Consider the following 22,614-nt stretch of genomic DNA (forward strand, 5'->3'; position numbering starts at 1 on the left):
GTTTTCATGTGTGTTTATTGTTTATTTGTTTTTTTCTCAAAACATGCGTAAGGTTTTTTGGTTTGTGCTGCTTTTATTCATTTTGTTTGGGCTTTTTAAATGTTTTTTTTTTTTGTGTGTGCATGTTTTTTGTCCTATCCTGTTTTATTTGTGTTGGTTTGTGAAATGTTTGTGTTCGCTCTTATGTATAATTTCTTTGTCTTTCTTTTTCGTGTGTATAGTGTTTTTCCTCTTTTTTTATTTTTTATTGTGTCTTTTTGTGTTTGTGTGCTGTTTTATGTTTTTTATTAATATTTATGCTGTTTATGTTTACAAAAAGACACAATAAAAAATAAAAAAGAGGAAAAACAGTTTACACACGAAAAAGAAAGACAAAAAAACAAATAAACAATAAACACACATGAAAACAAGTAAAAAAACAAAAAGAGTAAACAACCACATGAACAAAAACACACAACTTTGGCAGGCCGGCCGACAAACACAGAGGAAATGGGGATAGAACCAGAGACTCACCTGCTGATTCAAGATGAAGCTCAGATGTTTCTACGGAGTCCAGACTTTTATAAGAGGTCCAAGAAGGGATGAACCAGGGAAAGTCAAGGATGGGCTTTTTGCTTCCAGATGTTAAATTGTAACACAAAGATATGAACAAGCAGAAGTTTTTTTTTTTATTCTTTATCAACGATTACACAAACACAATTGTGTGTATCTGTGTATGTGTTTGTGAAGTCATCTGTTGCACTCATTCGTGTCGTATTATTTTTTATTTTTGAGCACAATTAAGAATAAAGTGCAGGAAGTCATCAACGAAGCAACAGCAAAAAATAAATAATAATCAGAGGTATATGAAGTACAAGCACGACAAGGGTCCCATATGGTGACCCCGGACACCTGACCCGCTAACACCCGCTAACACCCGCTAACACCCGCTAACACCAGAGGTCACAGGCGTCCACGCTGATGTGAGGGCGAGGTCGGTCCAGGAGTGTCTCCGTCAGCCCGACGTGTTTTCTTTCATTTTTAAAAGTAATTTTTTTAACTCTCATTGCCGCCGCGTCGACGCCACCGTTGACCAGCTTCAACCGTCAGTGACATCACTTCCTGCCGACATCATCACGTGTGTGTCAGAAGGGTTTCGCTCAAACGTCACATCAAAGGGGAAATCACTGCAAGAAAGAACACACGCGTACATGAATACACACTCTGACTCGCACCAGTGAACACACTCACTATTACGGTGTCCTCAGGGGCAAAGGTTACTCCACGCCCAGTCTTATATTTGCCCCCCCAGCTGCCCCGCATGATACCTGGACAACAACCAGAGTCAGGTGACCCTGCGAGAGAGATATTGTCACCTGGGCTGCCGAGGCTTCACCTGAATGTGACGGAGCTTCCCTCTGTCCGCCGCTACGGCGCTGCTGAGGGGTGTTCCGGGGCGACGGGTGTCCTAGTTTGGAAAGACGACGCTGTCGTTGGTTCAACATGGCAGCAGGAGGGAAGACCCCAGGGGGCGGGGTCTTGCCCATGGATTGGTACAGCTTTACCATCTCCTGCTTCTGATTGGCCTGCAGAGACTCTACCTGTGCGAGGTGCCTGCGAAGGGTGGGATGGGTCCGATCATTCTACCGCTTGATAAACACGAAATATTCATCTTGGCTCACTTTTGTCGCAGTTGCTTTAGCTCCGCCCACATCTCCTCAAAGTCACTGTCCGATTCTTCGGAGGTAACGCATGAGCTGCTGCCAGTTACCTTCTCCTTCACCCTCACCTGCTCCTCGGCACTGCCGTTGGAACTTGCGGAGTCCAGACTCGTCGTGGGCGGGGGGGAGCGAGCAGTTGGCGTGGCCTGGTTAAAAGGCTGGGGCTCTAGGGCCTGCACACCTGGAACAGTTTTCGAGGCGGAGACTTGGAAGCGGCCAACACTGGAAACTAAAGGGGAATTCAAGTTACACCAAAATGGATGGTAAGCTCCAATATTATGGTTCATAAGTTGACACATTTTGGACCAGGACTGGACCTGAGAAAGTTGTATCCAGAAAACAATAGCATACGCTAAAACACACACTCACTTACCAGCAGGGGGCGGAGCTGAGCCCTATGAGAAGAAAGGAAAGGTTGTTCACTCATCATGTAAAAAACAGCAGTTGAAGGCCCCAAAACATCTTACCGGTCCCGGACTATAAGACTCAACGTGAAACTGACGGGGGGCGGAGCCGGACTGAGACTCTGAAATTGAATTTGCAGGAGCGGAAGTGTGTGCTGGGAGTGGCGGCAGGATGGACTGAGCCACGTTCATGGCCAGAGACAGGAAGTTGGCTACGACTTCCTGTCTCTGGAGAAAGGACTGGTCCTGGGCGTGAGGCCAGAGAGGAAGGGCAGCGACAGGAGGCGTGGGGGGTTGAGGGGACATGTAGGTGGAGTAAGGGGGACCATAGTGGGAAGGTAAGGGCAGCGACGAAAGGCTAAATGGTTCTGGGCGAGGCCTTTGGGTGTTGCCTAAAAGAGAGGGAGAGAGGACTGATGACACCACGGTGTTGATGAATCCAGACCTAACATCAATCACCTTGTTGACGTGAGATAGGTGGAGATGACCTTGAGAGCCGAGATGTCTTCGGTTGTCGAGCTGTCGTGGATCTGGAGGTCTACGTTAAAAGAGTCAAACCTTCAGCACGGAACAGGTTTAATTTAATTTTAAGGTCAGGAGTTGTTGACTCTTTACGAAGAGTTTTTGATTAAGTAAGCTGTGACTGTGTTGAAGGACAAAGACCAGACCAGGATACCAACATCGCCCAACATGACCATCAGATGTAAAACAAGACTCACCATTGACTCGGCTCTGGCGACGAGGTCGTACATCCGCTGGATGAAGCCGTGGCGCTCCTCCGGGAGGATGAAGTCTCTGTGGATCTGAGGGAAGCACACAAGGAAGCAGACTTACAGCCAGGACAGGCTCCAGACCCTTACACAGACTCCTAGTAACAGACTCACCATGACTGAGGCGATGTCCTCAGGATTGTCTCCGTCCAAGTCGAACTTGAAGGTGACGATCTTTCCGTTGTGCGTCTCTAAGTAAGACTCCACCACTCTGTCAAACACCTGCACACACACACTCATGTCCAAAATGCATTTATGAGTGTGTACATGTGTCTGTGTGTATCTACCGTGATCATTTTCAGACGAGCTCTCGTCCGCTTATTCAGACGTTCTTTCTCTGATTGGCCCTCAGCGCTGTCACTCAAACCTGAAGTCACGTCTGAGGCGTGACTGTAAACACGCAATAATCATTGTCCGTGTGTACGTTTTCAGAGTGTGTGTTTCCATATTTTGTTTGTTCGTTTACCTGTCGGCAGGTGAGGAGAACCCAGGAAGCAACTTGGATGGTGAAGTCTTGGAACTTTGGGAAACGGTGATGCTCTGGAACGATTGTCAATTTAGACGTCTTTTGACTTCATCATACACTCCCCTCTATCCTAATACTTCCTTTGACTCTAGGTGCCCAGGTACTCTAACCTCTGTCATCTAGGTATTCTAATCGGAATCATCCCTGGACTTCTTCCTCTGTAGTCCAAGGACTTTAGCCTCCATCCTCCTCTTTGGCCTCTATTGCCCAGAGTCTCTAGTCTCTCTTTTGTCTATAGACTGGAGCCAGTACCATCAAGGCTAGACTCCCACTGTAAGCAACGGAATCTAGCCTTCACGGTCCAGGTACTCTTGCTACACTCAAGTTGCTATCCTCCACGTATAACCATGCCTCAGACTAGCTGGCTGCTCACCTTGGGGTATAGGAGTACAGGCAAAGGTGGTGGTTTTGACCTCAGTTTCATTGGGGAGGGTTGAGCTGGAAAGGACACAAGAGGGCGGGATGGCTTGATGGGCAGCAGAGAAGGGCTTGCCTGAGATGTGGTGGGTATGGCTTCACGAGTGGTGGAGTTGCCCGTCTTCACGAAAGCTAGTGCATAAGACAGGAACATGATGAGTAACTTGATGATAGCTTTATCTTCCTGCTTGTTGATTAGTCACATGTTGCAGGCGTCCACGTGGTGGATGATGTCCTTGCTTCAACTGGAGGAGCTTGTTTCCTGCTGATTTCCGACTCCTTCTGAAATGTTTTTAAAAAAAAATTTCAACACAAGGTGCAACCAACCAGCAGGACGTCTGCACCGTACCTGGTCACTTGGTGGAGTTCTTGACCCTTTAGCCTTCTCATTCTCATGTTCGGGTGTCTCCTGAAGGCGGCGCCATCTTTCCCGTTGGCGATCGATGGCAGCCACTCTCTTTCTAATTGCGTTGGCAACCAGTTTGTAGTCGACCTCCGATACGAAGCCGAGAACCACCTGTAGGGTACAATGGTCAGAGCACTAGGTGTATCCCAGAAAACCGCCTCATATGTAGCGTTTGCTACCATGTCCTGAGCGACCTCCTCCGGGACGTCCTTGTAGACCTCAAACTGGAACTCGAGGGCCTCGTTGTCTTTATACTTCCCGTGCAGTTTCCATTCTCCGTCCATACGAAGCCACAGCTTCAGCGACCCCTTCAGACCGTCGTCATCCTCCGCCAGTTCCACCCTGACCCCCTGCTGATCCTGAAAGAACGGCTGATCAAGCAGCTCCTGCACCGTGAAACGCTCCCGACTCTTTGTGCAGATGCAGCTGTCGATGATATTGCGAAGCTCTGCCTCTTTGACTTTGTAGAAACTCTCTGGTTTGACTCCCTGGGAGACAGAAAGTTACACTTCACTTTACCGCTGCAACCACTATGATGTCCTCGTCCGGATCTCGCGTACGTTGGTGACTTTCCGGTATATCTGGGCTGCGTTTTCACATTCTGAGTACGGGTAGTCGGACGTGGCCATCTCTAGGAGGCACATGCCAAATGCATACACGTCCACAGCTTCGTCGTACTTCTCCTCATACATCTCTGGAGCCATGAACTCTGGAGTACCTGGTGAAAAAAACATTCACAAACATAGTGTTTAAGAACCAAATAATTCATTTCTGCATAAGACTACAGTATCTATTCATCCCATTTCTGTGCCATTATGGCACACAGGACCAGGACCTCTGCTTCTACTGAGTGGTCCTGGTCAGTCATTTAAGTTACAAAGAAACAAAATCACTATTTATTGGTGGTCTTTGCAAAGCGTCCCACAATACGCCAATTGGGGACTGATCCCCATGACATAACCACAATAAGGGATTATTGGATGGCAGGGAATGAACATAAGTGAAATGGGAGTCGTTAGGAATGCCTGAGACTAACCTACTCTCTGGTTGAAACGTGTTATACGTGCAACTGAGCTTTCATGACCTTGCTCAATCAGAGTACATGACCTCTCTCACCGATCACGCTCTTGGCAAATGAGGCTTTCTTGAGCGTGGCGAGGCCGAGGTCTCCGATCTTGACGGAGGCGCTCGGCCCTGTGATGAACACGTTGTCACACTTGAGGTCTCGGTGCAGGATCGGGGGACTTCGTGAGTGCAGGAAGTAGAGCCCCTTTAGTATCTGGACGCTCCAGCGCTGGAGCAGCTTCATCTTCACCGGTCGAAACCTACGGAGGTAGCTGTAACACACACACATTATGAAAGTGTGGACACGCAACAATCTGGATCTGGTGTGCGGAACTTCCTGCTGCTGAGTCACGAGCGCATCTTATCTGTCCCGAACACCTTTAACCGCGAGTGTGTCTGCATGTGTGTCCTCACGTCTTCAGGGTTCCTGACGTCATGAGCTCGGTCACAAGGACAGTGCGCCTCTTTCCCTTTAACACGAATTTCCAGGAGTCGTAGAAGCGCACAATGTTGGGGTGCTGGAGGTTCTTCAGCATGTCCACCTCCTCACTGAAGCGCCGACGCTCCGACTTGCTGAGGCGCTGCGTCTGGGCCAGAGACACACAACTCAGACAAGCGTGTGTGTGTGTGAGGAGAGTGTGATTGTGTGTGTACCTGCAGCTCACACCAGGCGACCTCCAGAGTTGTTTCCGTGTCCAGTCCCTTGAAAACGGTTTTGAAGGACCCTTGTCCGATCACGATGTTAAACTTAAGAAAACGACCATCTGGGGAGGTGGCGGCTGCCCGGGTCTCCTCATCCTCCTCCTCCTGTCCAGACTGCGTCTCCTCAGAGTCGGAGCTATCGTCCTGTTGACTGAGGCGCTGCGAAGTAGAACTGTCCGCCATGAGAGCCGGGAGAGGTCGAGACCGGTCCTCTTTGTCAGGGGTCCACATAGCTGACCTACACGGTTCAAGGCTCAGGTGCACTTTATCTTCAGCCTGATACCAGGAGTTGATGAAGGTCTCTTTGGGTCCATGTTCGATCACGCTCACCAAGTGGGTGCAGGCGAGAACCAGGTTCTGACCACGAGAAAGGAGACTCCACTAAAAATAATTTCTGTGTGCGTTATCAGCAGGGAACACACACACACAACCCCACCTACTGACCATCTCCCACCACCATCTGTCTGAGCCTGAAACTTCTCTGTGGTGGGTTCTGCTCTGATGCGGACGAACAGCTGAGGACTCATCCATGGACTTCCAAACTGGATTATTTGTCCACCAGCACGACTGCATTTTAATTACAGTTTGATTATCCCTCGATCCCTCGGATCGGAATAGATCAATGAAACACACCTGCCTTCGTTCGCTCACAACCACAAATATCGTGGATCAGCCACACGTTGCTGGAGTAAAACTTTGGTTCATGTTTTTTTTCAAAAGGGCATTTAAACCATAAAAAACACTCAAAATACAGAACAAATGATAAATAGCATATTTGGATACATTAATCTATATTGTACCGTTTTCTTTTCCTTTGATAAAATATATCAATTCAATTAATGTTTTCAAAATAAAGCAAGGTGCCATGTGTTACTGGGTGGTAAATAATTAGTTCATTTTGAAAATATTTTATTATTTCTAAATATTTTTAAGAATCAAATTAAGAACAGTAAATAATAAGTTTATTTTGAAAACATTAAATTCATTTTAAATGTGTTAAAGAATCAAATTAAAAACAGTAAATAATTAGTTTATTTGGAAAATATTACATTATTTTTAAATATTTTTAAGAATCAAATTAAGAACATTAACTTTATCTATCTAATTAGTTTATTTTGAAAATATTAAATTAATTTTCAATATGTTTAAGAATCAAATTAATAACATTAAGTTTATCTATCTATCTGTTTATCTATCTAATTAGTTTATTTTGAAAATAATATATTAATTTAAAATAGTTTAAGAATCAACTTTAGAACAGTAAATCATTTTTTTATTTTGAAAATATTAAATTATTTTATATATGTTTAAGAATCAAATGAATCACATTAAGTTGATCTATCTAGCTGTTAATCTATCTAAAAAGTTTATTTTGAAAATATTAAATTATTTTTTATATGTTTAAGAATCAAATTAAGAACAATAAATAATACGTTTATTTAAAAGATATTAAATTCATTTTAAATATGTTTAAGAATCAAATTAAGAACAGTATATAATTCGTTTATTTTGAAAATATTTAATTAATTTTAAATATTTGTAAGAATCAACTTTAGAACAGTAAATAATTCCTTTATTTTGATAATATTAAATTATTTTATATAAGTTTAAGAATCAAATTAAGAAAAGTAAATAATTAGTTTATTTGTAAAATATTAAATTAATTTAAAATATTTTAAGAATCAACTTTAGAACAGTAAATAATTAGTTTATTTTAAAAATAATAAATTATTTTATATACGTTTAAGAATCAAATTAAGAACGGTATGTAATTACTTTATTTTGAGATATTTTTAATAATTAATTACAGGAGAACTAATTAATATAATACATTTAGCATTAAAGAAATGTGCAGTATGTCTTAAATGGAGGTTATCTTGGTAACAGAAAAACTTGTAATGTTACGTAATGTCAACAAAAAGAAGCTTGTTTTTGTAAATAAAAAGTGGTTCTTTTAACCAGAGGCAGTGTCTATCAAAGTGACTTCCATTACAACGTGTATGCTTTATTGTGAAACAAATCGGTAACAAACACCGTAAATTACGGTGTAATAACTTTACATTTCGATTCGTTATTTAAAAAAGTTATTGTGATCATTTGAAAGGCGCTATATAAATACAGATTATTATTATTATTATTATTATTATTATTATTATTATTATTATTATTATTATTATTATTATACAGCTGAACAAAGCATCGGTGCTCGACTACTCCTGTCTGGCAGGGGGCGCTCTCCTCCCACAAGTCACTGCGCTGCTGATTCTGCTCAGTCATTGTGCCTCCGCCACACAAGTGTTGTGTAGCCCAGAAACCAGGTCCGAACCACCAGAACCAGAACCAGACTATCGTCTCCAGGACGCCATGAAGGAGACCACGGCCAAACGGCGAGAGAAAGCCGCGAGTCGGGAGTCTAAAGCCGAGAAGCCGAAGGAGCCGCTGGACGTTGAGATGCCGGAGGAGGACGCGGCTAACACGGCGAAACCCAAAGAGAATGACAGTCTGACTTTGGAAGGTAACAACCGAACCATCACTGGACTCTAGCGAGACCAGTGATGGTTCTTACTACAGGCAGGTCCAGTTGGAAGATCCTGGCCCTGAAGTCTGGTTCTTGAAAGAGTGAGCCATTAGCATGTTAGCTTAGCCTCCGGAGCTAGTGTTGTTGACGGATCAAAAGTTTTCCATCGTCGCCAGATTCACAGTATAGTCGCTTGTTTGACGTGTCCTTTGTTTTATAGTTACATTAGTTTTATGTAACATTTGTTTATACAACCGACAGACTCGTGTATTAGTATAATGAAAGTCAGATGAAAGTGTAGGACGGATGCTACACTTCACTGACACATGCTAGCTTGATGCTACTGACAACACAAAGTTGGCTTCACCGACTTGTTTATCAAAATATTGTAGTTATTTCACTGCTCCAAGATGAACTTTATTTCTTCTAAGATTTGCTGAAGGCTATTGTTTTTCAAACGTATTGCCTTGTAACAATTAAAATATAGTTTTCTTTATAAGTAATTATAAAAATACTTGTTACTTGCAGGCATCACATCATTATGTAACCAGTTAAAATGCAAGAAACTTGCTGTTTTTATTTACATAAACAGATATAAATCATATAAATCTGAAGTAAATCTTTTCTTCGTTGACACGTCTGAAGATTCTCTGCATCTGAGCAGCCGGTGAAGAATCTCTTTAAAGACGCACAGAAGTAGCAAATGATCTTCAACAAACAAAACAAAATCTGCCTCTTTTTTGCGGGGAATTGGATTCTACCGTAATACCTTCATACGATGCACGGCATGGTTTTAGTGCGACTGGATGAAGGCTCTCTGGATCACAGTTTTATACCACAGACGACAGTTATTTGATCAGATTCCACATTGTAAGTAAGTAATATTTATTCATATAGCGCTTTTCCAGACCAGGGTCACAAAGCACTTAAACAAACAAAACAATACTCAAAAAAGTACATACTTTAAAGATCAAGATAATACTGAGGACAACACAGGAGTTCGAGAAATTCAAGGAAAAGCCTGAACAAATAGAAATGTCTTAAGATGTTTCTTAAAGGAGTCAGTAGATCATCAAGTCAAAGAGAGAGAAGATCGTTCCAAAGCTTAGGAGCAACAGCCTGAAAAGATTTCTCTCCTCTGGTCCTGAGCCGTGTGCGTGGAACCATCAGTAGATTCTGATCCACAGACCTCAGAGCCCGAGCTGGGGTGTAAGGCTGGATCAGATCAGTGATGTAAGGAGGAGCCTGACCATGAATAGATCTGAAAGTAAGAACCAGAATTTTAAAGTTGATCCTGAAAGAAACTGGAAGAAACTGGAAGCCAGTTGAAATTGTGCCTCAAATTTCATTACGATTTATAGTCATAGTTTTTTTCTTCTGAGTACTGTGGGGTTCTGGTTGTGGGTCTGAGCGAGGCTTGTGTGCCGCAGACATCCGGGAGCACGTGAAGCAGATCGAGCGGGCCGTCTCCGGGAAGGAGCCGCGCTTCGTCATGAGAGCTCTGCGGGCGCTCCCGTCCACCAGCAGGCGCCTCAACGCCACGGTCCTGCAAAAGTCCATCACCGGCTTCTTCACCTCCAACACGTCCACCAGGGAGTTCCTGCTGGGCTTCCTGGAGGAGGTGAGCCGACGCCCGCCCGCTCAAGACTTGACTCGCCGATTCACGTGCATGTTTGTGTCGCAGCCGATGGACCTGGCCGACGGAGAACTTCAGTTCCGGCCGCGCACCGGGAAGTTGGCGACGACTCCTCTGCTGCCAGAGGTGGAGGCCTACCTGCAGCTGCTGCTGGTCGTTTACCTGACGCACAACCAGAGATACCCTCAGGTGAGTCCAAGGACCTCGGATTAATGTGATATACCTGTGATCACTCTGGTGATTCTGGTTTCAGGCCCAGAAGGTTTCCGATGATCTCCTTCAGAAAATCAGCTCCAAGAACCGCCGGGCTTTGGACCTGGTGGCCGCCAAGTGTTACTACTACCACGCCCGCGTGTACGAGTTCCTGCAGCAGTTCCACACAATCCGCAGGTGCGTCCCTCTGCTCACCTGTGTGTACGACAGGGTTTCTAACCCTCTGACTCGCGCAGCTTCCTTCACACCCGGCTGCGGACGGCGACTCTGCGCCACGACTTTGACGGACAGGCCGTCCTCCTCAATCTGCTGCTGAGGAACTACCTGACCTACAACCTGTACGACCAGGCCGAGAAGCTGGTGTCCAAGTCGGTGTTCCCCGAGCTCGCCAACAACAACGAGTGGGCCCGATACCTCTACTACACAGGTGCCGCCACCCTCGCCTTTCCACGCGCCTCCCTGGCACTTCTGCTTGAACCGACATGAACCCCTGTCATGTGACCCGCAGGTCGGATCAAGGCCATCCAGCTGGAGTACTCTGAAGCTCGCCGCACCCTCACCAACGCTCTGAGGAAAGCTCCTCAACACACGGCCGTGGGATTCAAACAGACGGTAAGAAGCCGAGGGTTCTGACGAGAATATGTTTCTCCACACGTGTGGTCAGTTTGTCAACATGCAGTTGCGTTACATAACCACCAGAGGGTCCCGTCTCCATTCAAACACATCCTAGTCCCATTACAGCAAATCCCTTCCATTAGTTATCGGACATGTATTCATATGAACTCCCTTCAAATACTCGGTTATAGCCAACATAACGGATGAATCACTTTATTCACCATATTAGCTTTATGTATTAATCCTGGTATTACTTGCTGACCTCCATCTATTTTCTGTAGGCGCTCAGAAATCTGTCAAAATGTTATTATACTTTGCAGTCGCGTTGCAAGTCCCCGCAGTAGTATTTGCTAGTCCCCGCAGTAGTATTGGCGAGTCCCCGCAGTAGTATTGGCGAGTCCCCTCAGTAGTATTGGCGAGTCCCCACAGTAGTATTGGCGAATCCCCACAGTAGTATTGGCGAATCCCCTCAGTAGTATTGGCGAGTCCCCACAGTAGTATTGGCGAATCCCCGCAGTAGTATTGGCGAGTCCCCGCAGTAGTATTGGCGAGTCCCCGCAGTAGTATTGGTGAGTCCCCTCAGTAGTATTGGCGAGTCCCCGCAGTAGTATTGGCGAGTCCCCTCAGTAGTCTTGGCGAGTCCCCGCAGTAGTATTGGCGAGTCCCCTCAGTAGTATTGGCGAGTCCCCTCAGTAGTATTGGCGAGTCCCCGCAGTAGTATTGGCGAGTCCCCGCAGTAGTATTGGCGAGTCCCCGCAGTAGTATTGGCGAGTCCCCTCAGTAGTATTGGCGAGTCCCCGCAGTAGTATTGGCGAGTCCCCGCAGTAGTATTGGCGAGTCCCCGCAGTAGTCTTGGCGAGTCACCGCAGTAGTATTGGCGAGTCCCCGCAGTAGTATTGGCGAGTCCCCGCAGTAGTATTGGCGAGTCCCCGCAGTAGTATTGGCGAGTCCCCTCAGTAGTATTGGCGAGTCCCCGCAGTAGTATTGGCGAGTCCCCGCAGTAGTATTGGCGAGTCCCCGCAGTAGTATTGGCGAGTCCCCGCAGTAGTATTGGCGAGTCCCCGCAGTAGTCTTGGCGAGTCCCCGCAGTAGTATTGGCGAGTCCCCGCAGTAGTATTGGCGAGTCCCCGCAGTAGTCTTGGCGAGTCCCCGCAGTAGTCTTGGCGAGTCCCCGCAGTAGTATTGGCGAGTCCCCGCAGTAGTCTTGGCGAGTCCCCGCAGTAGTCTTGGCGAGTCCCCGCAGTAGTATTGGCGAGTCCCCGCAGTAGTATTGGCGAGTCCCCGCAGTAGTATTGGCGAGTCCCCGCAGTAGTATTGGCGAGTCCCCGCAGTAGTATTGGCGAGTCCCCTCAGTAGTATTGGCGAGTCCCCTCAGTAGTATTGGCGAGTCCCCTCAGTAGTATTCGCGAGTCCCCGCAGTAGTATTGGCGAGTCCCCGCAGTAGTATTGGCGAGTCCCCGCAGTAGTACTCTGTTAAAACGTGTAAATGGTTATTGACTTTTCTAGACTTTTAAGGTTTGATATCCGTGTAACTATACGTGTAGATGTTGACGCATCTAGTAGTAACGAGTACACATGTGTAGTATTGTCGAGTACTAGAAATACACTTTATTTCAATACAAACGATACCATAACTATGATTTGAAGCCAAAGAACATGTGTTGAATATCTTAAACAAGTTGATATTTTCCCTGACGAGCAACATTGAAACATGTGACTTCAGGTCCACAAGCTGCTGGTGGTGGTGGAGCTGCTGCTGGGAGAGATCCCTGACCGCCTTCAGTTCCGACAGCCGTCACTCAAGAGGTCCCTGATGCCCTACTTCCTGTTGACCCAGGGTCAGTAGCTGCCACTGGTTGTGTATGTAGAGTGTGTGACCCCGTGTGTGTGTGTGTGTGTGTGTGTGTGTGTGTGTGTGTGTGTGTGTGTGCGCAGCTGTGCGGATGGGGAACCTGGCCAAGTTCAATCAGGTGCTGGAGGAGTTTGGTGAGAAGTTCCAGACGGACGGCACCTACACGCTCATCATCCGCCTGAGACACAACGTCATCAAGACCGGTGAGCCAATCACGCGCCGCGCCGCTCGGCGTCCGTTGAGTGACAGGTGTGGTCCGCAGGTGTGAGGATGATCAGCCTGTCGTACTCGCGCATCTCTCTGGCCGACATCGCGCAGAAGCTGCAGCTGGACAGTCCCGAGGACGCCGAGTTCATCGTCGCCAAGGTAACCGCGCCCTGAGTGTGTGTGTGTGAGAGTGTGTGTGAGTGTGTGTGTGAGAGTGTGTGACGCCGGCGTGTCGTCCGCAGGCGATCCGTGACGGCGTGATCGAGGCCAGCATCAACCACGAGAAAGGGTTCGTCCAGTCCAAAGAAACCATGGACATCTACGGGACCAGAGAGCCTCAGCTGGCCTTCCATCAGAGGATCTCCTTCTGCCTGGACATACACAACATGTCTGTGAAGGTGTGTGTCTGCTACACACGCGCGCACTCGCGCACACGCACACTTTGATTTGAGCCTCTTTGTTTCAGGCGATGAGGTTCCCGCCTAAAGCTTACAACAAAGACCTGGAGTCAGCCGAGGTAACACACACGTACACACACGTACACACACGTACACACACACGCGTGTACTGCACATTGATACACACACATATGTACACACTTGAATACACAACCCTTGCATACACGCATACATACTCGCACACAAGTATGCACACACACACATGCATATGTACATGCAAGTATACACACGAATATGTATACATATAGATGTACACACAAACTGGCACACACAGCCGCACACACTAATAAAAACGCATACACGGACGCGCACACACACACACACACATACACAGACGCGCACACACAGTCACACACTCACTCAAAAACAATCATAAACAGACAAGACGCACACATACACACACACTCATAAACACACACACACACTCATAAACATGCACACACACTCATAAACACGCACACACACTCATAAACACGCACACACACACACTCATAAACACGCACACACACACTCATAAACACGCACACACACTCATAAACACGCACACACAGACGCACGCACAGACGCACATAAACACGCACACACACACACTCATAAACACGCACACACAGACATTCATAAACACGCACACACACACACACACTCATAAACACGCACACACAGACGCACACACACTCATAAACATGCACACACAGACGCACACACACTCATAAACATGCACACACAGACGCACACACACTCATAAACACACACACACACACACACACTCATTCATATATAATAAAGCGATAAAGAGTCCAAGTGTTTGTAAAAGAATATATTAACATGTAAAAACAATACTTTAAATGTTAAATAAAACCTTAAATATATTGTGTTGCAGGAGCGTCGTGAGCGCGAGCAGCAGGACCTGGAGTTCGCCAAAGAGATGGCGGAGGACGACGACGACAGTTTCCCATGATGCTCTCTGCTGATGACCTGCTCACCCGTGTGCGTGTTTGTGTGTACGTTGTGGTCTGTGCGAGTGACCCCCCCCCCTCTCCGGTTCAGATCCCCCTTTGTGTCTGGATCGTTGGAACAATAAAGTTTCTGGAAATGGAACCCTCGTCTTCAGCGTGTCACTGACGTAATGACGGGGTCGGGTGGGGTCGGGGGTCGGGGGTCGTGAGCAGGTGCAGCCTGTAGGTGGCGACGGCTCTCAGGCTGCGCATCAGGTCCTGACAGAAGGTCTCCAGCTGCAGCAGCACCATGTTCGTCGCCAGCTGGACCTGGTAGTCGTCGTGGAAACCTTTGACCAGGACCGGGAGGTTCTGGACCGGCGCCTCCGAGGGCCGAAGCCGGGCCGAGTCGTGCATCTGGAACCCAACATGGCGTCAGCGCGGAACCGCAGAAGCCGCCCTCGGACTCACCTTGGAGATGTGGGTGTGCAGGTCCCTGAGGTCGGCCCTGAGGTCGTCCAGCCCGGTCCGATTCTGGGACAGGACTTGGAGCAGGTCCTGGTACAGCTGCGCCCCCGACATCATGCGACTCACACACACGTCCTGCAGGCGGAGACACTGAGCTGTCAATCACCGCGCGACATGGAAGTATAGACTGTTGTGACCTTGATGACCCCCTAGAGGTCACACTGTGTCAGTGTCGTCTGAAGATGAACTTTATTGAACTTCTTTAAAAACTATTATTTCTCATTTGTTTGTAATGAAGAATTTAGTTGAAACTAAAATGTTTTTTATATAATCAAGTGAAAAAAATCAATATATATATTAAATTATTTTTTAAAGTCTTAGTAGTAGTACTCCAAGAGTCACCGTAGTAGTACTGCGCGAGTCACCGTAGTAGTACTGCGCGAGTCACCGTAGTAGTACTGCGGGAGTCCCAGTAGTAGTACTCCGGGAGTCACCGTAGTAGTACTCCGGGAGTCCCAGTAGTAGTACTCTGGGAGTCACCGTAGTAGTACTCTGGGAGTCACCGTAGTAGTACTCCGGGAGTCCCAGTAGAAGTACTCTGGGAGTCACCGTAGTAGTACTCTGGGAGTCACCGTAGTAGTACTCCGGGAGTCCCAGTAGTAGTACTCCGGGAGTCACCGTAGTAGTACTCCGGGAGTCCCAGTAGTAGTACTCTGGGAGTCACCGTAGTAGTACTCTGGGAGTCACCGTAGTAGTACTCCGGGAGTCCCAGTAGTAGTACTCTGGGAGTCACCGTAGTAGTACTCCGGGAGTCCCAGTAGTAGTACTCCGGGAGTCCCATTAGTAGTACTCTGGGAGTCACCGTAGTAGTACTCTGGGAGTCACTGTAGTAGTACTCCGGGAGTCCCAGTAGTAGTACTCTGGGAGTCACCGTAGTAGTACTCCGGGAGTCCCAGTAGTAGTACTCTGGGAGTCACCGTAGTAGTACTCCGGGAGTCCCAGTAGTAGTACTCCGGGAGTCACCGTAGTAGTACTCCGGGAGTCCCAGTAGTAGTACTCTGGGAGTCACCGTAGTAGTACTCCGGGAGTCACCGTAGTAGTACTCTGGGAGTCACCGTAGTAGTACTCGCGAGTCACCGTAGTAGTACTCCGGGAGTCCCAGTAGTAGTACTCTGGGAGTCACCGTAGTAGTACTCCGGGAGTCACCGTAGTAGTACTCTGGGAGTCACCGTAGTAGTACTCCGGGAGTCCCAGTAGTAGTACTCCGGGAGTCACCGTAGTAGTACTCCGGGAGTCCCAGTAGTAGTACTCCGGGAGTCACCGTAGTAGTACTCTGGGAGTCACCGTAGTAGTACTCCGGGAGTCCCAGTAGTAGTACTCTGGGAGTCACCGTAGTAGTACTCCGGGAGTCCCAGTAGTAGTACTCCGGGAGTCACCGTAGTAGTACTCTGGGAGTCACCGTAGTAGTACTCCGGGAGTCCCAGTAGTAGTACTCCGGGAGTCACCGTAGTAGTACTCCGGGAGTCCCAGTAGTAGTACTCTGGGAGTCACCGTAGTAGTACTCCGGGAGTCCCAGTAGTAGTACTCCGGGAGTCCCAGTAGTAGTACTCCGGGAGTCACCGTAGTAGTACTCTGGGAGTCACCGTAGTAGTACTCCGGGAGTCCCAGTAGTAGTACTCCGGGAGTCCCAGTAGTAGTACTCCGGGAGTCACCGTAGTAGTACTCTGGGAGTCACCGTAGTAGTACTCCGGGAGTCCCAGTAGTAGTACTCTGGGAGTCACCGTAGTAGTACTCTGGGAGTCACCGTAGTAGTACTCTGGGAGTCACCGTAGTAGTACTCCGGGAGTCCCAGTAGTAGTACTCTGGGAGTCACCGTAGTAGTACTCCGGGAGTCCCAGTAGTAGTACTCTGGGAGTCACCGTAGTAGTACTCTGGGAGTCACCGTAGTAGTACTCCGGGAGTCACCGTAGTAGTACTCTGGGAGTCACTGTAGTAGTACTCCGGGAGTCCCAGTAGTAGTACTCTGGGAGTCACTGTAGTAGTACTCCGGGAGTCCCAGTAGTAGTACTCTGGGAGTCACCGTAGTAGTACTCCGGGAGTCCCAGTAGTAGTACTCTGGGAGTCACCGTAGTAGTACTCCGGGAGTCCCAGTAGTAGTACTCCGGGAGTCACCGTAGTAGTACTCCGGGAGTCCCAGTAGTAGTACTCCGGGAGTCACAGTAGTAGTACTCCGGGAGTCCCAGTAGTAGTACTCTGGGAGTCACCGTAGTAGTACTCTGGGAGTCACCGTAGTAGTACTCCGGGAGTCCCAGTAGTAGTACTCTGGGAGTCACCGTAGTAGTACTCTGGGAGTCACCGTAGTAGTACTCCGGGAGTCCCAGTAGTAGTACTCTGGGAGTCACCGTAGTAGTACTCTGGGAGTCACTGTAGTAGTACTCTGGGAGTCACCGTAGAAGTACTCCGGGAGTCCCAGTAGTAGTACTCTGGGAGTCAACGTAGTAGTACTCCGGGAGTCCCAGTAGTAGTACTCTGGGAGTCACTGTAGTAGTACTCCGGGAGTCCCAGTAGTAGTACTCTGGGAGTCACCGTAGTAGTACTCTGGGAGTCACCGTAGTAGTACTCCGGGAGTCCCAGTAGTAGTACTCTGGGAGTCACCGTAGTAGTACTCCGGGAGTCCCAGTAGTAGTACTCTGGGAGTCACCGTAGTAGTACTCTGGGAGTCACCGTAGTAGTACTCCGGGAGTCCCAGTAGTAGTACTCTGGGAGTCACCGTAGTAGTACTCCGGGAGTCACCGTAGTAGTACTCTGGGAGTCACTGTAGTAGTACTCCGGGAGTCCCAGTAGTAGTACTCTGGGAGTCACTGTAGTAGTACTCCGGGAGTCCCAGTAGTAGTACTCTGGGAGTCACCGTAGTAGTACTCCGGGAGTCCCAGTAGTAGTACTCTGGGAGTCACCGTAGTAGTACTCCGGGAGTCCCAGTAGTAGTACTCCGGGAGTCACCGTAGTAGTACTCCGGGAGTCCCAGTAGTAGTACTCTGGGAGTCACCGTAGTAGTACTCTGGGAGTCACCGTAGTAGTACTCCGGGAGTCCCAGTAGTAGTACTCTGGGAGTCACCGTAGTAGTACTCTGGGAGTCACTGTAGTAGTACTCCGGGAGTCCCAGTAGTAGTACTCTGGGAGTCACCGTAGTAGTATTGGCGAGTCCCCGCAGTAGTATTGGCGAGTCCCCGCAGTAGTATTGGCGAGTCCCCGCAGTAGTATTGGCGGGTCCCCGCAGTAGTGTTGGCGAGTCCCCGCAGTAGTATTGGCGAGTCCCCTCAGTAGTATTGGCGAGTCCCCGCAGTAGTATTGGCGAGTCCCCGCAGTAGTATTTGCGAGTCCCCGCAGTAGTATTGGCGAGTCCCCGCAGTAGTATTGGCGAGTCCCCGCAGTAGTATTGGCGAGTCCCCGCAGTAGTATTGGCGAGTCCCCTCAGTAGTATTGGCGAGTCCCCGCAGTAGTATTGTCGAGTCCCCGCAGTAGTATTGGCGAGTCCCCTCAGTAGTATTGGCGAGTCCCCGCAGTAGTATTGGCAGGTCCCCGCAGTAGTATTGGCGAGTCCCCGCAGTAGTATTGGCGAGTCCCCTCAGTAGTATTGGCGAGTCCCCGCAGTAGTATTGGCGAGTCCCCGCCGTAGTATTGGCGAGTCCCCGCAGTAGTATTGGCGAGTCCCCGCAGTAGTATTGGCGAGTCCCCGCAGTAGTATTGGCGAGTCCCCGCAGTAGTATTGGCGAGTCCCCGCAGTAGTATTGGCGAGTCCCCTCAGTAGTATTGGCGAGTCCCCGCAGTAGTATTGGCGAGTCCCCGCCGTAGTATTGGCGAGTCCCCGCAGTAGTATTGGCGAGTCCCCGCAGTAGTATTGGCGAGTCCCCGCAGTAGTATTGGCGGGTCCCCGCCGTAGTATTGGCGAGTCCCCGCTGTAGTATTGGCGAGTCCCCGCTGTAGTATGGGCGAGTCCCCGCAGTAGTATTGGCGAGTCCCCGCAGTAGTATTGGCGAGTCCCCGCAGTAGTATTGGCGAGTCCCCGCAGTAGTATTGGCGAGTCCCCGCAGTAGTATTGGCGAGTCGCAGTAGTATTGGCGAGTCCCCGCAGTAGTATTTGCGAGTCCCCGCAGTAGTATTGGGGAGTCCCCTCAGTAGTATTGGGGAGTCCCCTCAGTAGTATTGGGGAGTCCCCGCAGTAGTATTTGCGAGTCCCCGCAGTAGTATTGGGGAGTCCCCGCAGTAGTATTTGCGAGTCCCCGCAGTAGTATTGGGGAGTCCCCTCAGTGGTATTGGGGAGTCCCCGCAGTAGTATTGGGGAGTCCCCTCAGTAGTATTGGGGAGTCCCCGCAGTAGTATTGGCGAGTCCCCTCAGTAGTATTGGCGAGTCCCCGCAGTAGTATTTGCGAGTCCCCTCAGTAGTATTTGCGAGTCCCCGCAGTAGTATTTGCGAGTCCCCGCAGTAGTATTTGCGAGTCCCCGCAGTAGTATTTGCGAGTCCCCGCAGTAGTATTGGGGAGTCCCCTCAGTAGTATTGGCGAGTCCCCGCAGTAGTATTGGGGAGTCCCCTCAGTAGTATTGGGGAGTCCCCGCAGTAGTATTGGCGAGTCCCCGCAGTAGTACTCTGTTAAAACGTGTAAATGGTTATTGACTTTTCTAGACTTTTAAGGTTTGATATCCGTGTAACTATACGTGTAGATGTTGACGCATCTAGTAGTAACGAGTACACACGTGTAGTATTGTCAAGTACGACAGAAATACACTTTATTTCAATACAAACGATACCATAACTATGATTTGAAGCCAAAGAACATGTGTTGAATATCTTGAAAACAAGTTGATATTTTCCCTGACGAGCAACATTGAAACATGTGACTTCAGGTCCACAAGCTGCTGGTGGTGGTGGAGCTGCTGCTGGGAGAGATCCCTGACCGCCTTCAGTTCCGACAGCCGTCACTCAAGAGGTCCCTGATGCCCTACTTCCTGTTGACCCAGGGTCAGTAGCTGCCACTGGTTGTGTATGTAGAGTGTGTGACCCGGTGTGTGTGTGTGTGCGCGCAGCTGTGCGGATGGGGAACCTGGCCAAGTTCAATCAGGTGCTGGAGGAGTTTGGCGAGAAGTTCCAGACGGACGGCACCTACACGCTCATCATCCGCCTGAGACACAACGTCATCAAGACCGGTGAGCCAATCACGCGCCGCGCCGCTCGGCGTCCGTTGAGTGACAGGTGTGGTCCGCAGGTGTGAGGATGATCAGCCTGTCGTACTCGCGCATCTCTCTGGCCGACATCGCGCAGAAGCTGCAGCTGGACAGTCCCGAGGACGCCGAGTTCATCGTCGCCAAGGTAACCGCGCCCTGAGTGTGTGTGTGTGAGAGTGTGTGTGAGTGTGTGTGTGAGAGTGTGTGACGCCGGCGTGTCGTCCGCAGGCGATCCGTGACGGCGTGATCGAGGCCAGCATCAACCACGAGAAAGGGTTCGTCCAGTCCAAAGAAACCATGGACATCTACGGGACCAGAGAGCCTCAGCTGGCCTTCCATCAGAGGATCTCCTTCTGCCTGGACATACACAACATGTCTGTGAAGGTGTGTGTCTGCTACACACGCGCGCACTCGCGCACACGCACACTTTGATTTGAGCCTCTTTGTTTCAGGCGATGAGGTTCCCGCCTAAAGCTTACAACAAAGACCTGGAGTCAGCCGAGGTACACACACGTACACACACGTACACACACATGCGTGTACTGCACATTGATACACACACATATGTACACACTTGAATACACAACCCTTGCATACACGCATACATACTCACACACAAGTATGCACACACACACATGCATATGTACATGCAAGTATACACACGAATACGTATACATATAGATGTACACACAAACGGGCACACACAGCCGCACACACTAATAAAAACGCATACACGGACGCGCGCACACACACACATACACAGACGCGCACACACAGTCGCACACTCACTCAAAAACAATCATAAACAGACAAGCAGCCACATACACACACACTCATAAACACGCACACACACACTCATAAACACGCACACACACACTCATAAACACACACGCACACACACACGCACACACACACACACACACTCATAAACACACACACACACTCATAAACACACACACACTCATAAACACGCACACACACACTCATAAACACGCACACACACACACACACTCATAAACACACACACGCACTCATAAACACACACACACACTCATAAACACACACACACACTCATAAACACGCACACACACACTCATAAACACACACACACACACTCATAAACACGCACACACACACTCATAAACACGCACACACACACACTCATAAACACACACGCACACACTCACACTCATAAACACGCACACACACTCATGAACACGCACACACAAGCACACACAGACGCACACACACACTCATAAACACGCACACACAGACGCACACTCATAAACACACAAGCACACACAGACGCACACACACACACACACACACATTCATAAACACGCACACACAAGCACACATAGACGCACACACACTCATAAACACGCACACACAAGCACACACAGACGCACGCACACACACACATTCATAAACACGCACACACACACACACACTCATAAACACGCACACACAAGCACACACAGACGCACACACACACATTCATAAACACGCACACACACACACACTCATAAACACGCACACACAAGCACACATAGACGCACACACAAGCACACATAGACACACACACACTCATAAACACGCGCACACACACTCATAAACACGCACACACAAGCACACACAGACGCACACACACTCATAAACACACACACACACACACTCACTCATAAACGCGCACACACACACACACACACATTCATAAACACGCACACACACACTCATAAACACGCACACACAAGCACACATAGACACACACACACTCATAAACACGCGCACACACACTCATAAACACGCACACACAAGCACACACAGACGCACACGCACACACACGCACACACACTCATAAACACACACACACACACACACTCATAAACACGCACACACACACACTCATAAACACGCACACACACACACTCATAAACACGCACACACACACACTCATAAACACACACACACACTCATAAACACACACACACACACTCATAAACACACACACACACTCATAAACACGCACACACACACACACACTCATAAACACACACACACTCATAAACACGCACACACACACTCATAAACACACACACACACACACTCATAAACACACACACACACACTCATAAACACGCACACACACACACTCACACACACACACTCATTCATATATAATAAAGCGATAAAGAGTCCAAGTGTTTGTAAAAGAATATATTAACATGTAAAAACAATACTTTAAATGTTAAATAAAACCTTAAATATATTGTGTTGCAGGAGCGTCGTGAGCGCGAGCAGCAGGACCTGGAGTTCGCCAAAGAGATGGCGGAGGACGACGACGACAGTTTCCCATGATGCTCTCTGCTGATGACCTGCTCACCCGTGTGCGTGTTTGTGTGTACGTTGTGGTCTGTGCGAGTGACCCCCCCCCCCTCTCCGGTTCAGATCCCCCTTTGTGTCTGGATCGTTGGAACAATAAAGTTTCTGGAAATGGAACCC

The 22,614-nt window shown here is 48.5% G+C and overlaps 4 protein-coding genes across 4 annotated transcripts; 2 read left to right on the forward strand and 2 right to left on the reverse strand.

Moving 5' to 3' along the window:
* Window positions 1-655: 655 nt before the first annotated feature.
* LOC148064376 (serine/threonine-protein kinase WNK4-like) lies at window positions 656-6,361 on the reverse strand. The gene is made up of 19 exons (XM_087808842.1): window positions 5,943-6,361; window positions 5,703-5,875; window positions 5,340-5,560; window positions 4,784-4,941; window positions 4,403-4,711; window positions 4,167-4,334; window positions 4,021-4,099; window positions 3,774-3,949; window positions 3,341-3,414; window positions 3,162-3,264; window positions 2,989-3,096; window positions 2,824-2,907; window positions 2,564-2,642; window positions 2,168-2,496; window positions 2,074-2,095; window positions 1,662-1,929; window positions 1,376-1,593; window positions 1,231-1,307; window positions 656-1,166 (listed from the first exon to the last, which is right to left on the reverse strand). Exons 1-19 carry the CDS (start codon window positions 6,219-6,221, stop codon window positions 1,164-1,166), a joined length of 2,928 nt encoding a protein of 975 aa, XP_087664968.1. The 5' UTR covers window positions 6,222-6,361; the 3' UTR covers window positions 656-1,163.
* Window positions 6,362-8,264: 1,903 nt separating this feature from the next.
* On the forward strand, window positions 8,265-14,587 carry LOC148064377 (26S proteasome non-ATPase regulatory subunit 3-like). The gene is made up of 12 exons (XM_087808955.1): window positions 8,265-8,505; window positions 9,939-10,129; window positions 10,193-10,333; window positions 10,398-10,534; window positions 10,594-10,784; window positions 10,866-10,969; window positions 12,696-12,810; window positions 12,908-13,027; window positions 13,087-13,190; window positions 13,274-13,429; window positions 13,498-13,548; window positions 14,370-14,587. Exons 1-12 carry the CDS (start codon window positions 8,355-8,357, stop codon window positions 14,445-14,447), a joined length of 1,539 nt encoding a protein of 512 aa, XP_087665081.1. The 5' UTR covers window positions 8,265-8,354; the 3' UTR covers window positions 14,448-14,587.
* LOC148064378 (uncharacterized) lies at window positions 14,292-15,014 on the reverse strand. Its single transcript, XM_087808957.1, has 2 exons — window positions 14,896-15,014; window positions 14,292-14,841 (listed from the first exon to the last, which is right to left on the reverse strand). Exons 1-2 carry the CDS (start codon window positions 15,007-15,009, stop codon window positions 14,605-14,607), a joined length of 351 nt encoding a protein of 116 aa, XP_087665083.1. The 5' UTR covers window positions 15,010-15,014; the 3' UTR covers window positions 14,292-14,604.
* A 52-nt stretch (window positions 15,015-15,066) lies between these two features.
* On the forward strand, window positions 15,067-22,549 carry LOC148064379 (26S proteasome non-ATPase regulatory subunit 3). Its single transcript, XM_087809631.1, has 7 exons — window positions 15,067-15,072; window positions 19,795-19,909; window positions 19,975-20,094; window positions 20,154-20,257; window positions 20,341-20,496; window positions 20,565-20,615; window positions 22,393-22,549. Exons 1-7 carry the CDS (start codon window positions 15,067-15,069, stop codon window positions 22,468-22,470), a joined length of 630 nt encoding a protein of 209 aa, XP_087665757.1. The 3' UTR covers window positions 22,471-22,549.
* The last annotated feature ends 65 nt before the right edge of the window (window positions 22,550-22,614 follow it).

The sequence above is a fragment of the Callionymus lyra genome, chromosome 15 (assembly GCF_982586985.1).
Source record: "Callionymus lyra chromosome 15, fCalLyr1.hap1.1, whole genome shotgun sequence".
In the NCBI taxonomy this organism is placed as follows: Eukaryota; Metazoa; Chordata; class Actinopteri; order Syngnathiformes; family Callionymidae; genus Callionymus; species Callionymus lyra.